This window comes from Macaca mulatta, chromosome 6, assembly GCF_049350105.2.
Source record: "Macaca mulatta isolate MMU2019108-1 chromosome 6, T2T-MMU8v2.0, whole genome shotgun sequence".
Lineage (NCBI taxonomy): Eukaryota > Metazoa > Chordata > Mammalia > Primates > Cercopithecidae > Macaca > Macaca mulatta.
Genome location: NC_133411.1, coordinates 180,738,568 through 180,765,282, shown reverse-complemented (window position 1 = coordinate 180,765,282; position 26,715 = coordinate 180,738,568). Strand labels below are relative to the sequence as shown.

At 39.0% G+C, this 26,715-nt stretch overlaps 1 protein-coding gene across 5 annotated transcripts in view; it reads left to right on the top strand.

The window, feature by feature from the left end:
* Window positions 1-26,715, top strand: part of FBXW11 (F-box and WD repeat domain containing 11) — a 140,987-nt gene that overhangs the window by 85,793 nt on the left and 28,479 nt on the right. For 3 of the 5 annotated variants that reach the window (XM_015141397.3, XM_015141400.3, NM_001261308.1), the window contains 4 exon segments: window positions 4,332-4,394; window positions 7,897-8,122; window positions 18,777-18,963; window positions 19,803-19,893. In XM_015141397.3, the coding sequence (XP_014996883.1) occupies window positions 4,332-4,394; window positions 7,897-8,122; window positions 18,777-18,963; window positions 19,803-19,893 (567 nt within the window). 5 annotated transcript variants of the gene reach the window in all.

Genomic DNA, 26,715 nt, shown 5'->3' with positions numbered 1-26,715 from the left:
TTGGTGATGACAAAAAGGAAGAAAAACATTCTTCTACATTCATTCTTTCAGATTTTTTTAGTATCCGTTCTTGTCATGTAATGTCAACAATGAAATACTTGTTAGAAATTTGAGTGGATAGATTAATTAGAAGAGACCTTACTGTGCTATAATAATATAACAGAAATTTCATATAACAGAAATTTCAACCAAACTCCCATTTAATAACAAATTCATACATAGCTGATTTAGAATTTATTAGTGGTTTACATTTTTATCAGTTGGCAGAAAGAAAATAACTGATATATTCCTATATTTTAGCGTTTGTCCAGAGGGAGGAGATTTCCAGTCAAGCTGTTTGGTGATGATTGCGTTAATGTATATGCACATATGGCCTTCTTCCTTCTGAATTGCTATGTTTGTTTGAGAGATAGGAACTGCTATTTTAGACAAACTTTTTCAAAATGAATGCTTCTGGCTTTCTAGTGATTTTAATTCCCAGCAATGTGTTGGCAAGATTTAGGTTTTAGGGGCCCAGGTATAGGTAACAAGAACAATGAAAAGGTATTTGGTTTGCCTTTGCCAGTCATTGTTCTATGTATTTATCTTTGGAATTTACAGTGAGTAGTAATTGGCGGAATATGTTTAGATTTTTCTACTTGGTGTAATCTTAAATATGTAATAATCTCTTCCTGATTTCTAACTATATTTGGGATTTTTTTTCTGTGACCTATATCAGTTTTTACAAAAAGGTCCATGGAAAATTGAGAATAATATGTAATCTCTTACTGGATAGAAAGTTTGAGATATATCTAGTAAATCAAGCCCGTCCCTCCTTCCCTCACTACCTCCCTTGTTTGTTTGTTTCTTTCTTTTTGGTCTCCTTCATCTGTCAAAGCTGGAAAGGTATTTAAAAAATAAAATTTCCAACTTTTCTCCTTTATGTACTGTTGCTTGGTGTGGTGACTTACCTGTAATCCCAGTGACTTGGGAAGCTGAGACAGGAGGATCACTTGAGCCTGGGAGTTTGAGATCAGCTTGGGCAACATAGCAAGACCGTGTCTCTAAAAAATTTTTAAAAATTAGTTGGGTGTTGTGGTGTGAGCCTGTAGTCCTAGCTACTCAGGAGGCTGAGTTGTGAGGATTGCTTGAGCCCGGGAGTTCGAGATTGTAGTGAGCTATGATCATGCCTCTGTACTTCAGCCTGGGTAACAAAATGGAACCCTGACTCTTAAGACGCACTCTTCTTTTTGAATTTTGCTTTTCAGAGATTTAAAACGTAAATATTGCTCTCCTTGCAATAAAAACCCTTGCTGTCCTTTTAATTTGAATTTTTTTGCTATGTTTTTGCTCATTTCTTTTAGCCTTTTTTGTACGAATTTGTTATTATGCTTACCTTTGTGTGTAGGGGGTCTCCTCAGTTCAGCTTTGTTTTATTAAAACATTCTGGTTGCAGTCTATTAAATTGATTTCATGGGCCAAAACCAGCAGTTGGAAAACACCTAAGATACATTTTTTTCTGTGTGGGAAAGTACATTGATTTCTGAGTAGAACAGGCTTAGGTCTGAATCCTGTGTCTCTCATTTACTAGCTATATGACTCTTAACTGTTAGTTACTTAATGCAGAATTTGCAGCATTTTTAAAGCAGGAAATGGATTCCTCATATAATTCTCAAAGTACGGAATTTTCCAGTTGAAATATATTCTGTGTGTGTTCATGGCCCCTACTGGCAAACATATATCACTGCTAAGAGCCTGTTGTACCTATACACAAACTAAATGAAAATGAAGGCTAGGTCATTGGAACCAGCCTACTACTTCCATTGATTGGTATGCAAGAGAGAAAGGGGAATGTGCAGAAGAGATTCTAGAATTATTGAAATGCTATGAAGAAAGAATGAATTCTAGGTGGTAGCTGAGATTCCATAGCAAATGTGGTATTGCTGTACTAAATTACCCAGTTGATGAAAACATCTTGACAAGTTTTCAAGTCACACTATTGTGTGATTTTTTGTTTGTTTGTTTTGGAATGATGATGCAGTGGGGTACACTTTCTCAGGTTTTGTTTGGTTTTATATAGAATTCAGTTTCAGATATGTAATTTACATCTGGGCTACCTAGAATGCATTCGTTTGACAGGGTGAAGACTTTTTGCATTGGGGTTGCCATGTTCGTGAAAATGCACAGATAAAAAGGAAAGTTACTTTTGCTAACCTGTTTATCATATTAAAAAAACACACCATATATATTTTCAGTTATTTTTTATTTTGTTTATTATTATTATTGCTTTTTTATAAAGATGAAGTTTGCTCTGTTGCCTGGGCTGGAGTGCATTGGCATGATCTTAGCTTATTGAAGCCTCAGACTTCTGAGATCCTCTCACCTTAGCCTCCTGAGTAGTTAGGAGGCTTGGCAGTACCTGGAGACATGGGGTGGGGACTGACTTCCCATCTCTCTTCCACTTAATTCCTCATTCCTTTCCATGCTCCACCTTTCATGTTTCCAGCCATTCGTTGTCCTTACCACTCTTAGAACCCAGACATTGTGGCCTTGCAAGACGGCTTTGTAACTACCAAACTCAGGGGATGCTGTACTGAGTCACTGCTCCCCCTTTCTTTATTCCCCTGAGGAAACCTGCTCGCTTTAGTAACCCTTAGGTCCCTTCAAGATAGCAGTAAAAAGATTACATGGAGAGACCTTCATAAATAGTACCTTTGTTTCCTTGTTCTTCATCCCATTCAGGATTACTTATTGCTTTCACCACTCCAGTCCTGTTTTGGACTCTTGGACACACTGAGTTCCTCTCTACCTCATGGTTGATTTTTTAGATAGAGCCCCACCCTCCTGTCCCTCTCCCTCATTGTGGACCTTGGTGCTATGGGGTTTATAAGATTTTACTGAGAAAGCCAAGTTTTCCCCATAGGCAGCCATCCGGAGCCATCCTGTCAAAATCTCTGAAATTAGAAAAGCATAAGAAGATAACACAGGGGAAAAGTAGCATCTTCAAATCGGAGAGTGAAGTAATGTTTTTTGGAATACCCATTATGCATTAAGCAGTGTGTAGGGTAGTCTCCATCCCCACAACAACTCTGTGTGTTTGTATTTGTTCCCAGGGTAAAAGATCTTGCTCAAGCTCACACACACACATTGAGTGAGTGACCAAATCAGGAATCCAACTTCTCTTTGACTTCAAAGCCTTTGACTTTCCTACTCTCTCATACTGCATCCCTGCTCAGAGCCAGTTTTGTGACCTGTAGAGCGGCTAGTGTTCAGTGGTGATTCTTATGTCATTACCTACATTGGTATTTTCAAATGGATTGTTTGGAAATACTGTATAAATAGTACAAACATTTTAGGACTTGAAGAACATAAAGGAAAAATAGGGAAAATTTGAGACAGGCTTATTCCCTAAAGACAGCAAACAGGATCTCGTAAACACTGATAACTTAAATAGATCTGTAATAACCTTTTGAATAATACTATGAGACAAATGTTGTTTAAATTTTATGCCCCAATATTATAATTTTAGGTTTTGGAAGTAATCTTAGAGAGACTGCTATCCATAAATGAGTTGTCTTTTCAGAGCACAACTAGCCCACTTCCCCTTCTCATTAAGTTTCCATTTAGCCATTAGGTGGGAGCTTCAAAAGGGAAAATCCAATCATGTATAATCTCTAGTTAATGGGCATCTATTGAGCGACTGGGTCACCAGAAAGAATAATTACACAGTACCTCTTTGTGCAGTAAACACAAAAATCAAAAGCTAATGCATTCCCAAGGCAAGCCAGATTGTTACTGGCTAACAGCATCCTCCTCTTCAGGGAGAAGGTTGGGGCACCCACCGTGCTTGCTAGGGGAGATTGCAAAGCCATTCCAGAAAAACAAGGCTATCAGGGGAGGAAGGACGAAGGCAGGGGGGCTTCCAAGGCTTTGCTACTTCTAATTGCGGATTCCCTGGGGTGCATTACTGAATAGCAGACCTTCTAGTAAATGTTTTGTGCAATCATCGGAAACTTCATGGGTCTTTGGAATTTCTTGCCACAAGTGCAAAAACAGTGATGACTGAGGTTGAGCTTCACCCTCACTCCCACAATTTAGCCTTTTTTCTAAGCACACCCAACCTTTGTAAATAATGACTTTATGCTTGCTTTTGTCTAACCACTAACTTGATTGATTTATGAAAGATGAGCACATCTCCCTTGACCCAAAATGGCATGTGTTAGCCACAGAGCCAAATAGTTCTTGGGTTTGTATTGGTACACTCTAGCTTGGGTTTGCAAAATTATTTCTTGTAGTTATTTAGGATTTGCAAAACTTGGTATAATTCAAATAACCTGTTTTTCCCCCCTTAGAACACTTCAGTTATGGAAGATCAAAATGAAGATGAGTCCCCAAAGAAAAATACTCTTTGGCAGGTAGGAATGACGGCGCACAGATTAGACAGCAACTGACTTACTATAGATAGGATGCTCCCTCAGTTAATGTCCTCAGTGGAATCAAGAGCCAAGCATTTTTGTTTTCTTTTGTGCAGTTTTGCTAGTTTCAGAATCCACCCTAATTTATCTTCCTTCCATAGGGAATTGTCATTACAAATATGCTAAATAATTTTGGAGTTTCCACAAAGATCTGAAGTGGCTGTAGCCTAAAATGTTCTGTCTGTGGCCTCTGCCTAAGCCAAAGATGGATAGTGATGGCATCCTTTGTCACCAGAATTGCACCATGCCACACGCCAGTATATACATGGATGGCCTTTTCTCCTTTTGCTCTCAACCTTTAGTCTTCTCTCCCATTTCCATTGGTTTGCCTTTTCCTTTTAAGCTCATCTCCTTCTCCCTTGGCTCTGTTTAAAGGTTTGCCAGTTTTCTTCCCAATTCCCCAGGTTGTGTGTGTGTGTGTGTGTGTGTGTGTTATGTGTGGTTGGGGGTTTGGGGAGCAAGCAGAGTTTCATGATTTGGTGTTTTATCAACCATGCTGGTACACATGGCTTTCCCCTTCATGAAGACAGGATTTAAAAGCAAAACAAATCTAAATCTGAAGAGACTAATATAAAAATGAATTCTCTGGGTTCATTTGATTTGAAACTAAAAAGATAGATTAGTTAGCAGGAACAAAGTGCACCCAACACATTTAAGAGGAAATGAAGCAAAGAAAAACAACACTAGGAAGAGCTTGCTGGGCTGAGCACGTGGTTGGAAATAGCATATTGAAAATGTGCTATAGAATAGTGCACATACCATTATTTTCTTCTTACATTGTGTACAGACTGAGTTTTGTACCCTCCTTCACGTTTATTATTTTGCAGCGGATGCTCTTCGTTTACTATGATTTTTCAATTGGCAGTGGTTCTTCACACTTTAGCTTTAGTTTTTCTTTCATCTATCTTCCAGTCAACTAGTTAATAATTATACAAACACTCTAGGGAGGCTAGATGATTAGGAACTTGTCTGTAAATAAAATAACACTTTTGCTTATCAAATGAATTAATGGCTGTGAAAGTACTTTGTAAATTATAAAGCAGTACACAAGTGTAAGTTGTTATCATTATATTTAACCTGTTATGAATCATCATTTTGGCAAGTTATTTGGAATAAAATATAGAAATAAAGGGGGAAGGTAAACACACGCAGTTTTCTTTCTTAAGGCACTTTTGAGATTTTGATGTATACCATTTACGCTGTCATGGTATGTTCTCCTTGTCATGAATTACTGTGATCATAATGTTTTGTAAAATCCTGGATCTTGCCTTTTGTTTCTTAATATTATTTCATAAGCATGTTCTGTTGTTATAAAAATATTACCCCCCCCTTTTTTTTTCCTGATGGAGTCTTGCTCTACACCCCAGGCTGGAGTGCAGTGGCATGATCTCAGCTCACTACACCCTCCGCCTCCCAGGTTCAAGCATTTCTCCTTCCTCAGCCTCCTGAGTAGCTGGGGTTACAGGCATCTGCCACCATGCCTGGCTAATTCTTTTTGTATTTTTAGTAGAGACAGGATTTCACCATGTTGGCCAGGCTCGTCTTGAACTCCTGGCCTTAAAGTGATCCAGCTAACTTGGCCTCCCAAAGTGCTGGGATTACAGACGTGAGCCATGCCTGGCCAAAATCTTACTTTATATGCTAATTTTAGTGGCTTACATTATAGCTCTTAATGGTGATGTGTTAGAATTTGTTTTAAACAGTTGCTTGTAATTGGGCAGTTATTTCTAACTTTTCTTTATTATATTGTGGACATCCTTATGCTTAAAGCAACTTAGATGCCCCTTATTCTTGCCAATATTCATCACAGCAAAGACTTTTCATCTCTGTTTTGAACTCTTTATTTTTTGGATCTGTTGAGACACAAATGTCTTAGTATAAGCAGTTTCAAAATCCTTGTTCAGTGCTTCCCCCTAGTGGTATCTGGTGTCAGTGAGCTTTTCCTCACCCAAGATACAAAGGAAGAAACATTCTTAGACAATGGGGCCGTAAGATAAACTGAGTGGAAGATAGATGCCTTTCCATCTTATACCTCTAAATATGGACATGAGAACTTCAGACATGAAATTTATAAGATTTTTTGTCAAGGAAGACTGAAGACTCCTTTGGATATTTACAAAGGATGTCTTCTCTGGGATGGGTTTAGTCCACTTTAAGTTAGGGGACATACTGATAGGAAAAGCTCTTGGTTCATTCCATGTAAGACTCCTGAGATAAGTTCCTAATGGAATTAATAGGTGTTTGTAATTCAGCTCTTCAGTTCTTAGAATTATCTTTTGTGTTATTTTTTCTGGTATTATGTATGAGGAGGCTATCAGAGGAGTGATCGACAAATGGTTTGACAAATGTTTGACAAAAGTATTGAGGTTATTTTGTTTAGACAGGGAGGTTACTGCGCCTCATAGTAGTTGTGGTTTGAGTCTAGTGATTGAGATTATTTTTAATGTTACTGTCCAGATGCAGTGTATGTAGTTTCAGTTTTAAAACATATACTGATTCTATGTAAGGACTTGTAGGAAGATTGGATGAGAAATGCATTGTTAGTATAAGAGTCTGTGAGTTGTCCATAAACCACCTATGTAAGATGTAGAATTTTTCAGGTACACATGGTTTATTTACCTTGGGTCACTTTCTTGGAAGGTAATCTAAAGAAGGATGGGAAAGTCTAAAAAGTTTTGCCAGATTAGTAGCCCTGGCAAAACCGTATGGAAGAGATTGAAACTGTTGGGTAAAATGAAGCTTTTTGGATTGAATTGCTTTCAGGTTTCAACACAGCACAGCTTGTCTTTGTTATATAGACCTGTGGTCCTCAACATGTGGTACCTAAAGTGTAGTCTCTGGACCAGTGGCATCAGCATTGCTGGGAAACTTGTTAGAAATACAAATTCTTGGGCTCCACTCCAGACCTCTAGGGTGGGACCCAGCGGTCTGTGTGTTTAACAACCCCTCTTGTTATTCTGATGCTAGTTCAAGTTTGAGAACCATTAGCATAGATGTGTGTAGCATTAACTTTCAACTTTGAGGAAGTAAAACAAACTGTTAATAATCAGTTGCCACTTTGCCAAGTTGAGCAGTTTCTCTACGATGGTTATCTCCAGCAACAGTTATCTTTGGAGACGATAATTCCTATATATCCTGTGTATAGAGAGATACCCAGTATATATCTTTGGAGCATCATTTTGTAATAAGCGTTCGAAAATGATGATTTAAGGTGCCTTTTAGAAATAGCTATCACTTTGGCATTTCCTGTAGTGACTAATTTGAGGACACAGACCCCGAATACATTTTAAATTCCTGAATGAATTAATGATGGAATGAGTTTGGCTTTAGGGTAAAAGTGTCATTTTAAGATTAAATACACAGGGTGAAAAATATTTCCATGAAATATTAATTAGGTTTCTTTCCTTGTTAAACTAATTATTTTTTTGTTTTTCTAAAATAGATAAGTAATGGAACATCATCTGTGATCGTCTCCAGAAAGAGGCCATCAGAAGGAAACTATCAAAAAGAAAAAGACTTGTGTATTAAATATTTTGACCAGTGGTCTGAATCAGATCAAGTGGAATTTGTGGAACATCTTATTTCACGAATGTGTCATTATCAGCATGGACATATTAACTCTTACCTGAAGCCCATGTTGCAGCGGGACTTTATTACCGCTTTACCAGGTAACTGTACTTGTCTTTTCAAAAGCTGAGCGATCGAAGAATGCCCGGCCCAAGGATCTAGGTGGATATTTATGAAATGATTGAATGAGTACTGTGTGAGGCAGCATTTCTTTGGGACACGTACTTTAATATATGGAACTTGAGGAATTATAATTTAGTATCTATCTAGGAAATATAGGCAGTATCTTTAACAGTGTTCATTATTGGCTGGGCATGGTGGCTCATGCCTGTAATCCCAGCACTTTGGGAGGCCAACGCGGGTGGATCACCTGGGGTCAGAAGTTCGAGCCTGGCCAACATGGTGAAACCCCATCTCTACTAAAAGTACAAAAATTAGCCAGGGGTGGGCGGATGCCTGTAATCCCAGCTACTCAGGAGGGTGAGGCAGGAGGATAGCTTGAACCCGGGAGGTGGAGGTTGCAGTGAGCCAAGATTGCGCCGCCGCACTCCAGCCTAGGTGACAAGTGTGAGGCTCTGTCTCAAAAAAAAAAAAGTGTTCATTATTGGTTCACCCTGTTGCTTCATTCGGTTTGTTGAATGGAGTTAATGATATGCTTTTTATTTTGATGTCGTTTAGAGTCTGCACTTTGCCTTTGTAGGTAATTTTAAAAAACATGGTGCTCTTCTCTTCAAACATAGTTTGTATGTTTGGGAAGTGTCCCAAAGTTTAGGACATTCATTTGTATCTGAAGTGGCACTTAAGGAATGGCAAAAATATATTGGGAAAACTGGTAGCATGTCTTTATTATATTTCTCAAAACCTGTTTCTGCATCCTCTCCCTCACTACTGTCTTCCCATATATGTCTCATACACGCATAGGTGTGTACACACACACACACACACACACACACACACACACACACACCTGGTTAAATTTACTTTGATTTTTAAAAGTAGACTTTATATTTTTAGAGCAGGTTGAGGTTCAGAGCAAAATTGCAGGGAGAATGCAGAGAATTCCCGTATTCACATACCCATTCCCTCAGCCTGCCCCACTATGGGCATTGCACAGCACAGCAGCACATTTGTTACAATTCATGAACCTGCGCTGACACATCGTTATTACCCCAAAGTCATAGGTTACGTTAGGGTTTACTTTTGCTGTTATTCATTTTGTGGGTTTGGTCAAATGTATAATGATACACATCTGCCTTAAGAGTATCCTACAGAATGGATACTATCCTACAGAATGGTTTCACTGTGCTCCACCTATTTATTTCCCTTTGATTTTTAAAAAATAATTTAAAATTTGCTGTATTCTGTACCACCTTTTTATTTTTCTCAACGAAGTGGCACCTTGCTATGTGGGCCAGGCTGGCCTGGAGCTCCTAGGCTCAAGTGATCCTCCTGCCTCAGCCTCCTGAGTAGCTGATACTGCAGGCATGCAGCACTGTGCCGAACTCGTGATCCTCCTGCCTCAGCCTCCTGAGTAGCTGGTACTGTAGGCATGCAGCACTGTGCCGAACTGGTGATCCTCCTGCCTCAGCCTCCTGAGTAGCTGGTACAGCAGGCATGCACCACTGTGCCGAACTTCCCTTTGAATATGATTAATCATGAATTTTTTTCTGTTTCTATATTGTTTTTTAAAAAATTCTCAATTTAAATTTGGCTAGGTAAGATATAGAGATTTCACTCCTGTAGAGAATGCTGGCCAGAATGTTTTCCTCCGATGTGGCCAGTGTAATGTGTGGTTAAAATTGCCACGTCAAAATAAGCCTAGAAGTAGCCAGGGATGAGCCAGTACCACTGCCACAACCCTAGCCCTTGTCAGAGCTACAGGATAGCTTCTTAAAGAGTAGCTCCTCCCTTAGCCTATCTGTGATTTACAGAATATCAGGACTCCGTGTTCTAAGTCCTTCCACAGAAAACGGAAACCTGGGGCTGCACGTTGACAAACCAGCTTCTGATTTCTAATCTCTCTCCCGAAACTTGTAAGTTTACCTTCTGCAGTGGGAGTTTTAAGGATATTTGAGAGTTAGCTTAGAAAAATTTGACACTGCTGTTCTTTTTATGCTGAAATGTAGCATGACTTGCTCATTTCTTCCATTAGAATCTCTAGAAAAGCAAAACATGAATCCTTTGTTTCTAGAATCATACTATTTAATTGCTTAAGGGGATCTTAGCCATCACTGAGTCCTGTTTTTCATTGTGTAGATTAGGAAGCCAAAGAGAAATTAATTGGGTGAGATGCCCAGAGTCACACATCTTGATTATAGTGGTGGTGGTGTGAATGATTATAGGGGTTGGTTCAAAAATTAGTACAAAGGCTAAGGAAAATTCCTTAAATTGGCCCCATGTACTGAATGTAAGGATTACAACTCAATTCAATAATTCTCACTTTTAATTATGAGGGAGGGATCCAGGGTGGAGAGGGAGACATGCTTTTGATTGTATGAGAGAGAATTACAGGTGAATGGAAGTAAGATGAGGCATGTACACATGATGCAGCTTCTCTATATGTACAGAACTCAAACTCAGAAATCTGTGGAATCAGGCTGCATCTCACACCAAGACAAGACAGAGTCGTTTTTTAGGTTGGTGATTGTATTTATCCCTCATAAGTGATTTTAAATGATGAACCTGCGCTGACACATCGTTATTACCCCAAAGTCATAGGTTTTGTTAGGGTTTACTCTTGCTGTTATTCATTTTGTGGGTTTGGTCAAATGTATAATGATATACATCTGCCTTAAGAGTATCCTACAGAATGGATACTATCCTACAGAATGGAGGATACTCATTTTTGTCAAGCAATTCAATTTATTGTTTTGTTTTCCACCGTTTTGGTTTTGTTTTCTTCCCTATAATTTGCTTCTGAAGTGTTTTTGAGTGCCAGAGAACTCACCTTATATTTGCAGAGGAGCCACAAGGTGGCACTGTTGAAGTTCTCTTGATTTTCAGAGTATAGTTCAGAGGCAACCCCATCTCTTAGGGAGTATACAGCCTTGGAGAAGAAGCAGAACAGATGAACATGTGTTATGTATATAAATATGGTTAGTATAATTGCATACAATTCAGTTTTCATTACAGTGAATGTTAAGGCATTGTCCATATCTCTGTTAAAGTGGAATTTTGTGGTATTGAATATTACATGAAATGAATGGACCATTGGCTGGGACATGGAAATACTTTAGTTAAAATGCTATTTGTTTTAACAGGACTTGATCTGAACATATATACATATGTCAGTATATATCATACATATGAATCTAATAGCTGAGGACAAGCTGGCCAAGTTGATTGTGTTAGTTAGTATCTAGTAGACCTAGATTAAACATGGCATTAGTTCCTTAACACAGACTCTGCCTTAAGAGCATCACAGGAGAAACAGGTCCATGTCCATGTTCATACTTAGATTTAATAATGTGTGGAGCAACTTACGAATCATTATACTAGTTTGGTGTTTCATTATTACTGTACATCATCTTGAGTTTGAGTTTTTACACTATTGAAATTGACAGTCAACTTACGACTTCATTTGATTGTGAAAACCATTAATTCTATAAAAGTTATCTATAATTTTAGCTTTTAAATGCTTGTTGTGAATATCATACCTGTCAGTATAGGGAAAATGGAAAATGTTTGTGGTCTCTGGCTCCTTTTGGCTCAGTGGAAAAAGTGATAATTATGATATGCCTTTCTAAAAATCATAGTAAATGTTTAGTCTGCAATGTCAATTTCTGCATGCTGAGTTTGCGGTTTGTAAAGAACTGTTGTTAATGGGAAAATTCATACCATGTAAAGTAGAGACAGATTGTATTTCAAAAAGGATGATAAGCATTGGTGATCTGTTTGTTGAGGTGTCTAAGCAATTAAGAGTTTTGAAACACTTGGCTTTCTGGCCCTGGTTTATTCAATTGTCTTATCCCCAAGAAAGGATGATGAGCCATATTGTGGACCATAAATGTGACAGAGATTAGATGAAAGGTCCTAGGAGATGTGGAAGAACCAGAGCATAGATAAAGCTTTAGGTTGGGTACACGGCCAGAGCAGCGTGACAGGAGAAAGTATGGGTGCTGGAGTCACACAGGCCCTTGGTTTGAATCCTAGCCCTTACACTCTACAGCTGTGTGGTCCCACTTTTTGGAGCCTCAGTTTCCTCATCTGTGTGGGAATAATAGCAATACTTTATGGGTACTGTGTGAGGATTAATGATGATACGTTATAGTATGCAGGGCATCTATTGGGTATTCTGAGGATGGCAGCTTAGAAAAACGCCCAGAGAGGCAGGAAACACCTGCTTCTCCAGAGGTAGTAAGATTTATTGCTAGGACATTTTAATTATTCCGAATTAATCCACTGATTTCCGAATTGATTCATCCTGACATCACATGACAAAGTGTGTGTCACTTTGTTGATTTGTTTCCTGGGTGTTTTATGGAAAAAGATGTTAGACTTTGTGAGCTGAGCCGCTTTTCACTTCATTTCTGTCTGAAACCTTACGTTGGTGTTTTCCAGGTGGAAGGCATCCGTTGAGGGACTGTTGCTGTTAGCAATTGCATTGTTTTCTTTTAAAACGTTTAGAACTTCAGATTTTACAACTAGATTTGTGACTTGGGAGGGGGAAGGGATAGCAGGGGTGGGTGGAAAAGGAAGTTTCTTTGCAGCTGCTCTTTGAAATGCATTTCTAAAATAATAAAAGTTTCTGTAATTGTGTGATCTAAGCAGCTGTGTTAAAACTGGTTGTAGTCAAGGGCATTGAATTGACATTTGAGTTTCATTTTGATACAGTGTTATTTACATATTGAGCTTTGAAATTTGTGCCTTTTAATTGTTTTAACTTATTATTGAAGTTTTTCCAGACTTTCATCTGGTTCCTGTAATTAGCAACAGCAGCATGTCTTCAGCACTGTGTGCGAAGTGTTATGGCCTCAATTTTCTGAAGCTGTAATGTGTCCTCTTGTTGCCTTAGGAAAAGGGGGTGGTGGTGGGAGATGGGGGAGTCTCAGCATGATAGAGACAGTAATGAGAGCCAGACATAGGTACTTCAGAAAATGCTTAAATACCTCAAAGCACTTTTTAGCTCAGGCAAATGGACCACCTTATTCAGTAACCTCTTTGTCCTGAACAGGCTTGAAACCAGAAAGTTACATGGTCTGCATGGCTCCTGAGGGTGGCCACTCTAAGGTACCTGAACAGAGATTGTTTGATTCCTGTTCTTCTCAAAACATTTAAGGGGCCATGAGACTTATACCAAAAAAACAGAGGGAGGGGGCTTAGCTTTTTGCTAGAGGGGATGCAAAATGCAGAAAGTAACAAGAAGAATGTTGTGTAGTGGCCTTGTCCATTGATATCCATTGAGATGATTTGGGGGAGAGGAGAACAAAGACTGACATTTCTTGAGTAAACTTCTTATTTACCCATCTCCTTACATATGCTGTCTTACTAACTTTCCCAACAAGACTGGGAGATTCCCTCCATGTAAAATGAGGGTATTTAGAGTAGCTATCTCAGAAGGTTATTGCAAAGATTATATGATGTAATTTATTTCAGACATTTAATATCATTCTGATATTATGGAAGACTGAGATCCTAAAAGGAAAACTGATTTGCTTAAGGTCACACAACTAGCAGTTGACAGAACTGAGATTCAACCTGGTTTATCTGACTTTCAGGCAGTGTGTTTTCCACAAGACTAAAACATGCTGCCTTATAGAGGGAGGAAGTGCATTTAAAGTATTAGACAAAGGAAATAGGTCAAATCTCATAGATATCACTCAGATGTTGCTTAATTGGACTGATAGCATTTGAAAGAGGAAGAAATAAGTATTAGTAAGGGATTTATTTCTGTAAAAACTCATTGATAGCCTAGTTGTGAGCAATTGATGGGGGAATCAAAGAGGACTAAAAGGGATATCATTGCTGTAAACTGATAGTTCCCAATATTTCAGTGTTATCTAGTGGCACGTCTTAAAAATACATATTCCTGGCTGGGCACGGTGGCTCATGCCTGTAATCCAAGCACTTCCGGAGGCCGAGTTGGGCGGATTATGAGGTCAGGAGATCGAGACCATCCTGGCCAACATGGTGAAACCCCGTCTGTACTAAAAATACAAAAATTAGGTGGGTGTGGTGGTGTGCGCCTGTGGTCCCAGCTACTCGGGAGGCTGATGCAGGAGAATCGCTTGAACCCAGGAGGTGGAGGTTATAGTGAGCTGAGATGGTGCCACTGCACTGCATCCTGGTGACAGAGTGAGAATCCATCTCAAAAAATAAAAAAGAACAGATTCCTGGGCCTTACCATCTAGAGGTTCTGATTTAGTAGGTCAGGAGAAGATTGGGGGAATATTTTTTTGTTGCTGTTGTTTTAAAAATCAGTAACCCTGAGTTGAGTCAGATACAACCACACAGACTCATAGACCCCCCAGATAGGTGGAAGGTTTGGGTGCTGCTTTCCCATCACAGATGATGGGGATGTTGCAGCCTTTGAGGTTTGAAAAGGCAAGTACCTAATGCATTCTTTTTATTTTTTATATTGTTTTTAAAAGACAGAGTCTTGCACTGTCACCCAGGCTAGAGTGCAGTGGCGTGATCTCCACTTACTGCAACCTCCATCTCCTAGGTTCAAGTGATTCTCATACCTCATCCTCCCAAGTAGCTGGGATTACAGGCGTGTACCACTATAGCTAATCTTTGTATATTTAGTAGAGATGGAGTTTTGCCTTGTTGGCCAGACCAGCCTCAAACTCCTGGACTCAAGCGATCTGCCCATCTTGGCCTCCCAAAGTTCTGGGATTACAGGTGTGAGCCACCATGCAGCCCCTAATGCATCCTTGTCTTGCTGTTTGTTTCACCTTTCAGAGAGCAGAGGATTCTAGAGGGGAATTAATTAGAGATGTGTTTATAACCATTTAGGAGGATTTGGGGTTAATGATGTGAAGTAATATAAACCTTTAAAAGTGGCCATGTTCTTAGCCTGGGCAACATAGTGAGACCCTGTCTCTACTAAAAGAAAATTTTTTTTTTTTAAATTTGCCTGGCATGGTAATGTACACTTGTAGTCCCAGCTACTAGGGAGGCTGAGGCAGGAGGATCACTTGATTTTGGAAGGTCAAGGCTGTAATAAGCCATGATCATGTCACTGCACTTCAGCCTGGGTGACAGAGCGAGATGCTGTAATTAGCTGTGTTCTGATATTAAGTGCAGAAACCGGAAAAGGAAGATAGATAAGTACCCCAGCATTCGAAAGATTGAAAGAGCCAAGTCTGTTAGTCCACGGCTAGAGACTGAATGAAAATGTTTAGAGGACTGACAGATTCTGCAGTTTGAAATTCTGATTAATTTGTCAATCCTAGTGATGGAGAGGCACAAGTAGAACCCCATGTGATTATCCTTGGATTTCCCTGATTTTAAGTAAACATAGAAGATTGAAGAAAGGCAGCCAGGTGCAGTGGCTCACGCCTGTAATCTCAGCTCTTTGAAGGCCAAGGCAGGAGGATTGCTTGAGCCCAGGAGTTTTGAGACCATCCTGGGCAACATAGTGAGACCTCATCTCTACAAATGATTAAAAAAATTAGCTGGGTGTGGGGGTATGTGACTGTAGTCCTAGTTACTTGGGAGGTTGGCGTGGGAGGATTGCTTGAACCCAGGAGTTTGAGGTGGCAGTGAACCATGATTGTGCCACTGTACTCCAACTTGGGTGGTAGAGTGAGTCCCTGTGAAACCTTTGAGAATGGTACCAAGAGGACCAAACCCCAAATAATGTAAAATTGGCCAAAATGTTGAAGTAAATTGAAAGAGTTGAAAACAAAATAATTAACTATTTGGAGCAAGATTATAAAGAATGAAGGAATAATGTGCTTAGAATAGATAGTGTAGTGATAATAGAAAGAAACAACGTATTTTCACTCCCATTAACCTAATTCCACCCCCCCCAACCCAAGAATAATGGCTTTAAAGGAAAGGTTAGCAAAGTTGTATTTGAAAAGATGTGAAGATATTTAGGAATCTCATAGCTCGTATAAACAAATAGGCCTAAATACATTGTATGTCTGGATAGTGGCAAAACCTGTGGTTGTGATTTTTCAAGTTGTAGAACATTGTGAAGTAATTGAAAACCAGTATGCAGAACTATTGGGTACGGTTGTGCCCTGTACAACTTGTACAGTTGCACGTGGTAGTCTTGCATGATAGCACCAGAGATGACTGATGAACAGAATTCCTGGTTTTAAGAACTGGAGAAGGTGTTTTGGGGGGATTTAGCTATGAAATTAGATGTTGTACTTTAGCAGAATTCTTAGATGAGTTTCAAAGGCTAATCAGCCTCTGAAAAGATTGTGTATGGTTGTGTAAACCTAGAAGGATGTATACAGAATGTGAAAAGTTGTTCCCATCTCTGGGAAATGGGGTTTAGAGATGTAAAAAATTTTGCTCATCTACACTTTATAGATTTTCTATAATGAACGTGAACTAGATATGTTTAAAAGGGATACCAAGCAGCTAGTGTCAACATGTAAGTGAAAAATTTCAATACAACTTCATGTGGTAAACCCCAGCACGGGAACATGAAAGCAGCCATACCAAACTCACCTTATTTCCTTTTTGGATAAAGTTACCAGGCTAGTAGGTAGGTCTGAAGAATGAAGTAAATAAATGGTAGTATCATCATAGGCTGGTTTTTCCAAATACCTGAGGACAGAATAGAGAGATATGGGCTGGGCAGTGGCACATATAGATGACTGCAGACCGGATGGCTCAGTGTGGGTGCCCTGGGCATATTGATGAGTGCATCAGTGTTAGCTTGGAGGAAAATATTATAATAATAGCTACTAATAGCTAGTGTCATGGGTGCTGTCCTTGGTTCTGACCCATTTAACGTGTTTGCCAACACGGTTTAACATGTTTGCCTTAGTACTTTAGCCCATCATGCAGGTCTGGTGTGGAATACCCACTCTTCTGGATGTGACAAAAATCAGAATTCTAGAGACTGAAATGGATGGGTCAAAGCTTTGAAGGTGAATTATAGTAAGGATAAATATAAACTGCACAAAGCTGCCCCTGCCTTTCCAACTAACTGTACAAATAGAGCATTAGGGGACATTGTTTTAATAGGTGTTTTGGGGGGAGAGGCCTAGGATTTTATTCTAACGTACTGCCATGTTAGGCGTCTTCTGTGATATGACTGTCAGAGGAAGTCAGTGCAGCCTTTGATCACATTAACTGTAATATAAATGACACGCAGGAAAGGACAGTGGTCCCAGTGTAGTCTTTATTCTTAGATCATAGCTTGGGTCTTTGATCTAATCCAGAGTAAGACAATTTTAGTATATGAAGGACCTGGAAATTATAACCAATGGTATAATAATAGTCATTCTTAGAGTTGAAGAAACTTTAGTTTGTAAAGCATTTTTCGTGCATCATCTCATTTTGATATTTTCAGAATCAAGTAGAGATTATTATCATAATCTTATACGGATGAGGAAACTGAGACTCTGAAAGTTTAATAATTTACCTACATCTGGCCTTTCAACAACCAAGTTTAGTGCTATTATACTACTTCTAATTATTTTGAGAAAAGGAACAGATATTAACCTTGTAGAGTGCTTTATTGTCTATAAAATGTTTTTGTAAAACTGTTGAATTTGATTCTGACAGTGTGAGAAAGGACAGTTGTTACTGGTGGTTAGCATTTTGTATGTTAAGGCACAAAAAGTCAAGGCACAGGGATGTTTCAGTGTTTGTTTCATGTCATAGAACTAGTTTAAGTGGTGAACCTGGGACTTGAAATGGGAATTTTCTGATGATATGTTCTGTGTTCTCATCCCTGCACAGAATAAGCTTGGGGATAAGCTTTATTTCTTGCAACTACAGAAGACATGCTTACTGCCACAGGATGGGGGTTTACAGGTGGCAACAGTGGTGGCCATGTTGATCATCTTCCCATTGTGAATGTCAGGCAGAGGCTGGGAGTGGTTTTCTTTGAGAGTATCCTTGTATCGTGTGGGAGGTTGAAGCCAATAACCTCTAAGATTCTGGGATTTGTAGACATGGGGTTATTGCTTTTGAAGATTGTCCCCATCCGTTTAGGAACAGAAAATGGATACAAAAGATGAAAAGATTGACAGAAACACATTTAAGCACAATCGACTTTAATTATTGGATTGCCATTTAACTTTTCGTAAGTTTTTCAAGACGAGTCGGTGTTTTACCTTGTTTGTCTTCTGACCTCCCGGGGATTTACACCGGGTATGGATTAATGGGGATATGATTTGTTATGAGAGACAGTGAATAAGATGGGAATGAACACAAACTTTGAAGCAAGAAATCTGAGTTCCAGTCTTGGAGTGTAAAATCTTGAGTTCTTTACCTCTCTGTACTTCATCTGTAAAATTTGGGGCATCATTGCCCCACAGGAGGGCTGTGAGAGTTATATAAAAGAAAATGAAGTCTTTTATCATAATATTTGACAAATACAGAACTGTCCAAGGTCAGCTTTTACACACAGAGAAGAGTTGCTGTTAATTGTTTATCATAAAAAATCAGAACCAAAAAGAAGTGTGTATGTTTATGTACTCATGGATTTGAGTATCTGTACAACTTTTGATATTACTAAAATATTTCAGGATTTCTTTATTCCTCTTATCTTTAAGGAAATGATGGCTGGTTCTTTTCTATCTCTCTTCCCATTCCTTCATTCCCTTTTCTGTTTTGTAGAGCAAGGCTTAGATCACATAGCAGAAAACATCCTTTCGTACCTGGACGCCAGGTCCCTGTGTGCAGCGGAGCTGGTGTGTAAAGAATGGCAGCGGGTGATCTCAGAAGGAATGCTGTGGAAGAAGCTGATTGAACGAATGGTGCGCACTGATCCCCTGTGGAAAGGACTTTCAGAAAGAAGAGGGTGGTAAGTACTTGGGTTGCTTGTTCCCTTGAAAAAATTTCATTGACAGAGTCAACTTGATTAGTTAAAAGTGCAATTTTACTTGCAAATGTGCTGGCCTATTTTTAAAAAGGGGGGAAAATGAGTGATCAAAAGTTGAAAGAAAAAGTTAAAGCTGTTAAAATTTCTCCCTCTGAAATGTGTATTTCCTTTATGAACTGTATTATATAGTTTGAATGGGATTTGGCTTTTCAAAGCTATGTGTTTATGCTTTTTCCTTCACGTTTTGCTTAGGTGATGATACCATTACCAAAATATAGATACGACAAAAATAAGAGGAAGTCAGGTAGTGCCACTTTCCTGTTTGTTATTACTTCTGGTAGAGGAAGTAATAGTGATAGGATTTTTCAGAGAAAACTCACAACTCTGATGCAGCTTTATAGCTAGCTCTATGCTGTATGGCCCAGTTAGCACAGAGAGCGCTACAGAAAGAGGTGCATATAGGGCTGTATTTTCCTTATGAGTGAGGGTCAGAGCTGTATTTTCCTTACGGGAGGAAGTTTGATGTGTGCTAAGTTAGATGTTTCACAATGTAGCGCTTTTTATTAAACTCTATGGAATAAAAGGCTAGATTGTTATATATTAGTACTCAGAAAACAGAAGATCAGGATTGTGTTAGAGAGCTGTGAATTGAGCTAAACTTGTCTCTAACATGTAAATTTGTCAGAAATCCTGCTTTTGAACAGTTAAAGCTCAATGCAAGTTAAAAGACATGAAAGATACATCTTTGTCAGCACCATGTTTAGATAAAATTCACCCTTTTATGTGCAAAAATGTAACATCTGTTTGTTTTTATTTGCCAGGGATCAGTACCTGTTTAAAAACAGACCCACAGATGGCCCTCCAAATTCATTTTATAGGTCATTATACCCAAAGATTATCCAGGATATAGAGGTAACTTTATGATTTATCTGTTTTATGGGCTCTTAGTGTCTTGTTCTCGACTTTTTATGTTCCCTTAGAGTGTTCTTTTGTTCTAAAATCGTAGAACTAATGATTTTTTTTAAAAGTTGGGCTTTTGGAGTAAATGTGTCACGATGTATATAATCTGCAGCTCTTCTTCAGAAAAGATAATGTCTTTTGCAAAGAATATCTAACTTTTTTAAGACATGAAATGCTTCTGCAAGGCTGCCAGTTAATTCAAGCCTTAATCTAAAATCATCCTTTTATTCTAATCTGATAAATTTTCCAAAATCCCTGGCCCCATTTTTTAAAGTAAGCATCGTTTTACATTTTTGAGCCATCTCTAGAGAACTAGAGAAGGCACATTCCAAGTTTTCTCTGTACATTACTCATAGTTTTTCATAAAAATGATGCAGATATCATTCTAAGCAACAGTTAGGTGGATTTATAGGGCAGATTATGCTCCTGGACCGTTTTGGATTTGAGCGTAACTTCACCAGACCAGTAAAACTCTGTAAACTTGATGAGAAACACTGGAGATGTTTGATATCGTTCATGTGTTCTAATTAGTTCAGTTTTACTATTTAGACTTTTTCCTTGAACCAGGAAAGACATGCACAGGCATTTCTCATTAACTCTTTCACATGTGTTCTTGGCAGGTCTTGGTTACTTCACTGTTTCCTCCTTGGCAGAAAAGTTTAGCCTTTGCTAGGCGATGCAATATCACCCATAAAGTTATACTCAGTTTCCCAAATGTGAAGTAATCCTCTCCCCCAGGTGATAGACATAAAAGTTATTGTGCCAAAATTCATTAAGGGAGAAACATGTGCTTTTTCGGACCCCTCCCCCCTTCCAGGCAGATGTGAATAATGGAATCATTCCATTAATGGTAAATCTGAATGTGACTGGAATATCATTATTTAAAACACAAACTGTCTTGAATATTCTGCTGTCTGAAACGATTATAAGCAACCCTTTAAGGAGGTTAAATAAACACTTTCACTAGATAAATCATAAAGTTTAAGAATTAATTGACCATTGGCAGTTCCAAACTTAGAGTAAGTTGCCCCTGCAGGGCTAGTGGCTGAGACATGGTGTTAACTTTAATCTTAGGTTGATGTGTGTGTGTCGTAGGGGAGATGGGGCTGTCGCTTACCCCTAGGTAGTTGTACTAAGGCATTTCTTATGTACACATCTTATAAACTACATTACATTCTGTTTTTTGTTTTCCTTTGATGAGGGGCAACTATTTACAAAGTTATCTCCAGACTTCTTTGAATAATTTTATCAAAAAAATTCTTTGGAAAGAAGGAAAGAATGATGTTTAAAAGAATGATGTTTAAAGTTAATTATGAACAGGAACCTTGGAAGAACTCTGATCAGGTTGAAGATGTGGCGACATAGATTATTTTATTGAATCCTGATGACTGCTCTTATAATTGACAATGTGAAATCAGTATTCTGTGACATGACACTATGTGACACCACCTGCCATCATCATTTCTTCAAGCTCAAATGATATTTTAAAGTAGGAGGGGAGGCAGGTGTGAGAGGAAACAGCTCTATGGGAAAACCCTGTGTGACACAACCTCTACATCACGGTGGTCTACCCAGTGGTTCTTAAAGTGTGGTTTGGAAAAACCCACTGGTTGACCACAAAAGTCTTCTCCAGATTTTTGTGGGCTAGACCTCTTAATATAAGCGATGATGTTTATACTTTGATATATGCACTACTAGTAATAATCATAAAAGTAATGTACCACTAATAGCATTTACTTATGCCAGATACTTTGTTAACTACTTTATAATGCATTTTCTCTTTTAACATTTTGGACAAAACCTGAAAGGTAGGCCAAGTACTTATTTAAATTTGAGGGAACCTTAGAAGGTTAAAACGGTTAAACAGTTTAGTCAGGATCACACAGCTAGTGGGTAATTGAGTCTGTGATCAACCGTATACCCTTCTACCTTAATACGAGTTTTTAACAATAGACCACTGCTACCACCTCAAAATAGATTTTTTTATTCCTGTTTTGGGAGTGTGTTTCATTCTGTCCAGAGTAAAACAGAATATAGAGAGTTATATGTAGAGAGTTCTTTCAGTGATCCTGGATCAAATGAGAGACTCTCACGGGCTTGACTCTGTTCATATGGCTGGTACAAAATCCTCACAAGCAGACTATAATAATTACAAATACCCACTTCAAGTCCTTGCATATATCAAACTGTGTTGGGTGATTTACATAGGTTACTGTTTTTTATTCTTACAAGGTGCATGTTATTATCTTTATAATAGGGGGAAACTGAGACTAAAAGAAGTTTTAGGACTTGCTGCATAGTTAACTAGAAGAGATGGGATGGGATTTTAACTGAGGTCTGTCTAGCTCTATCCAGGCTGAGAGTTGTTGTTTGTCATTTTCAGAGTGGAAAATTCAAGAAGTGAGGGAGAAAGAGGCATGTTTTATGCCTGCTGAATTTCAAGGTGGTGTTTACCTCCTTCTCTAATTGTGCGAATACTCAGTGTCCTTGACTGTTCATTGAAAAAAGGGTATGAGTTAAGATCTGATTAGTGGGCCCTGTTTTAGTCCACTTATGTGAAAGTAGTAGGGTTTTAAGCACATTGCAGAAAGATAAATGACACTTGGAATGTCAAGTGGCTGTTTTATGTCCCCCTCCCTCCCCAGTTGCCTGTACATAGCTTTAGAGTCTCTTGTGTTTTTTCCCATCTACTTTGCAGGGTTGCCAGTTCACAACACCTTTTTCTTTTTTTCCTTCTTCCTCCACCTCGACAGCTTGGCTTATGTGCCGGCTCCTGTAATCTGTACATTCCCAGATTTGGCTTTGATGAACAGAAAGGAAATGTTCATCTCTGAATCTGCCCTTCTACATTGACCCACCAAAAATTGGCTTAATTTTAAGGGAAAATAGAGAACCTGGCTTAGTGCAGCCAACTCCTGTTATTCAGGAAATGAGGATGTGAGAAATGGAGTCTGGGGAGAATAAATATGTATTGTAAGCTTTCTGCAAAGGCTCATCTCGCCTGGGTGTTCTTGCCACACATAGAGAGGGTTTAGAGGGCCTCTGAATTGAGAAGGAATTCCTAGAAAACCTGAGGCTCACTCCTAAAAGAAGCAGCCATATTCTCCTTTGCTGTCTGGAGTCTTAGTTGTTGTTGTTATTGTTGTTACCATCAATGGTGGGCTGACTGTAGATGCTTTGCTACAAGTGATTTAATTTAATCCTCAAATTGTCAAAGCTGAGATTTTTACTCCAAAGTCCATGCTGCTTTCACTCTAGCGTGCCCCCAAGTGCCCATTAACAGAGAGTTGGGAGTTGTTATAGCAGCCCTAGAGTTCTGGTATTCTGAACTTGGGTTTTTCTCTTTTGCCATTTGAGTAGTGACAAACTCCTTCAAGTAATCTACCTTCTTCCTCTCTTCATTCATTGCATTGAAGCCTTTGAAGTGCTCTTCTTGGACAGACCACTGGGAAAATGATGGTGTGTTGTATCACACCTTTTAATAAGCCACATTTTATTCAGGGAAAGCAGGGAGCTTTTTTTGTGGTTTGCAAACCTGATATTAACATTGTCCTGACCAGAAAATGTCAAAACTTGCCCACCCACCCAGTTGTGTTTAGGCTTCTAAAAATAATGTTATTCCTCCATACTCAGACATCTGTTTTCACTCTATTGCCAATTTAAATGCCGCTGTATACTCTGTGTATCATGGCTACTTTCCCAGTATTTTGAAAATTTGCGCAGGGTAAGGGGATTTTACAAGTTCTCAAAAACATGAAATATTCCTCTACAGTAGCCATACCACATGATGGCTAAGTGAAATGATAGGTATCCACATAATTAAAGAGGTGCACCTGTGTATGACCTCTCTTCCTGCTGCTGGCATTAGGATAATAGTTGGATTCCATTTGAAGGCTGAGCCTCTTCCTGGGAATGGTTAGGGAAGGCTCAGGCTTATTAGCATTAAATATCAGCCTACACTGAGACAACGATTTCTGGCAACTTTGTGAGAATTATGTATTTGTTGTTGCAGCCCACTCTCTTTTTGGTTAACGTTTTCAACAACTGAAGAAGAACGTAACTACCATTTGCTGGCACTATAATGAGAACTTACATACATAATCTCATTTGAACCTTAACAGTGGTTTTGAGGGAGTAGATATTACTCTTCCCATCTTTACAGCAGTGGAAGTCCTTTGCCGAAGTTGCTACTTGACCCAGGTATTTTCTACCACAGTGGGCTACCTGCCAGTTTTAAAGGTCTAGTTTTTCTAAAAAAAGACCTGGCTTATAAGCATTCAGGTAAAAGTCGGTCGTCAGACATCATGGGGGTAGTTTTTGAGGCTGGCGTAGTTGACAGGAAGTGCTGCTTTTTTGTGCAGGTGGCCTAGGGAATTGAGAAGAGGAATTACCCAGGGTTGGTGCGCAGCAAAGCAGTCAACTCCCTGCTCTGGCTCCGTGTCTCTTTCACGGCTTTTCAAAACAAGCTACACTTTGGGATTCAAGAAACTGATGATTTCTAAAACAGGCCTAGGTGAGGACTTTGTAAAATGATACATCAAGAATTGGTTGACAAACTATTTCTTTTAAAATGCAGAAACTTATTCGAGAAAAGTAGGCTTTTTGTAAGTGTTGAGAAGCTAAGCCGTTTGCTAACTTCCGTTCAACTTAGAATGAAAATCTGGTATCTAGCAGAGCTTTTGTGAGGTCCTCTTCCCTAGCTCTTACTTGAGGGTTGGGGATAGAGAGTATAGCTCAGCCTTTGCTGTTGTTGTCATCCTCTGTCCAGACATCTCAGGGGACTGATGTATCACAGGCTGAGTGTGTACAGAGGACCCTGGCTCCTCTGTGCAGTCTTCTCTGCTGCGTCTTCAGGGTTTTGGGTACAGTTAAAGATTGTAGCCACATCACCCACTTCTAGGAAACATTTTAGAGTAGTGGGAGAGCATGTAGGAAATTCTTTTTGGTATAGGGATTCCCCCCACCCCCTCTTTTAAATTAAAATAATTGTTTCCCCCTCAAACTCTCATGCGGTAGTAAATGTGCTTTTTCTAGTCATTGAAATATAAAGCGAAACAAAGCTACTTACTGCTTCAGTGTCATCTTAAAGCAATTGTATACCTCTTAAACCTAAGAACAGCTTGGTAACACCTGGCATATATGTAAAAACATATTATGTATTCATCTTTGTAATACTTTGGGTTCATATGAACTCATACATTCTGTAGCAACTCTGTGGGCCCCCAGAGGGTATAACGTGAACATTTGTAACCACTGCCAGGAGTCACTGGCCACAAAGTAGACTTGTTACCAGTACATCTGCCTACTAAATCAGCATTTTCCTGGAGTGCTCAGCATGCTGAGATGGCTCAATCATGATCTAAAAATACATTGTTTCTCTCAATGATTCCATGCGTTGAGTTCTGCTTAAGAAATGCCTGTATTCTGGACCTCTTTTTAAATAAAAAAGTTGCTTATCCGGACAGATCCGTTGTCTACTTTGATAGAGGTAGCAGAGGTGGTTGGGTTATGTTTTTTTTATTTTTTATTTTTTTTTATTTTGAAGTGTGCTTTTGTATGTCTAATATTTTACCAAGTCACTAGAGATGATGACCCAGGCTAGGAAGTTCTGACTTGGTGGCAGATGGACAGATGAGTATTTCCCCTCTCCTGGCATCTCCATGGCACGTCCTTGCATCTCCTGGGCATTGGAAATACGCCATGCTGCCCTCACAGATGTGTATGGGAGCTCCTCAAGGGAAGATACCGTATTTCCAGGACTCTTGCTAAGCTCTGGGGCCACAAATTATAGAAATACTCACTTTTTAAGTATACGTGTATCGATATCTCCAACCCTCCATTTCCTTTTCTATAAAATGCAAACAATGATTCCTGCTTCAGAGTTACGATTAAATTAGCTACAAAACATATAAAGTGAGTGGTATAGTGTTAGGAAAGCATAGTGCCTGGCACATAGCTTTCAGTTAATTTTAAGATTTTAGAGTACACAGAAGGATACTACCTTCAAAATAAGAAGAAATACTTTGTTAGATGTCAGTAGAGCCAGTAATTAAGTACTCCTTTCTTCAACAAAGCAGATAATTAGACTTTTAGCTGTAGAGAAATAATTAGCTACTCAGAGAGAAACTATATCCTGAAATATAACAGGTTATTGAAATCCCTATTTTCCCCTAATTTCAAGGATCAGGAATTCAGACTTTAGTTACTCTTAGTAGAGACATTGTATCTTTTGAGCCTTAAAAATCACTTATATCTACTCCCAGAGGTTAGGTCTTCTGGTGCTCTGGGTATGACCTACTTCTTCACTAAACTTGGCCCAGTGGTCCAGGCTATAGAGCTCATTATCTCCCTTAAGTCCTGCAGCACTTAGAATTTTTATCACTCATTTGGCACTTTTGGAATTGTTACTGATCTTACGTTCTGTGTGCACTGCCTCAAGAGGCAAGCCCATCCTGTTTTGTATTGAATATGTTAGTAGCAAAGTATGGGTTCAGAGTCAGAAAGAACTGAGTGTGATTTCCAGCTGGTCTGATTACTGATTTTGTGGCTGCAGGCAAATTAAACTCTGTTTTCTTGTTTGTAAAAAGGAAATAATAAGTACTTCCTCCTTCCAAGGTTATTATGGATCATTTAACCAAATAAACTTAGTTTAGTGTCTATCTATTCCAGACGCCATGGGCCTAGATATTGGAATGGTGCCTCCCTGAATTCAGTATGTCTCCTGTTGATCTTTTTATCCTCAGTGCCTAGCACGGTACCTGGAATATATTAACA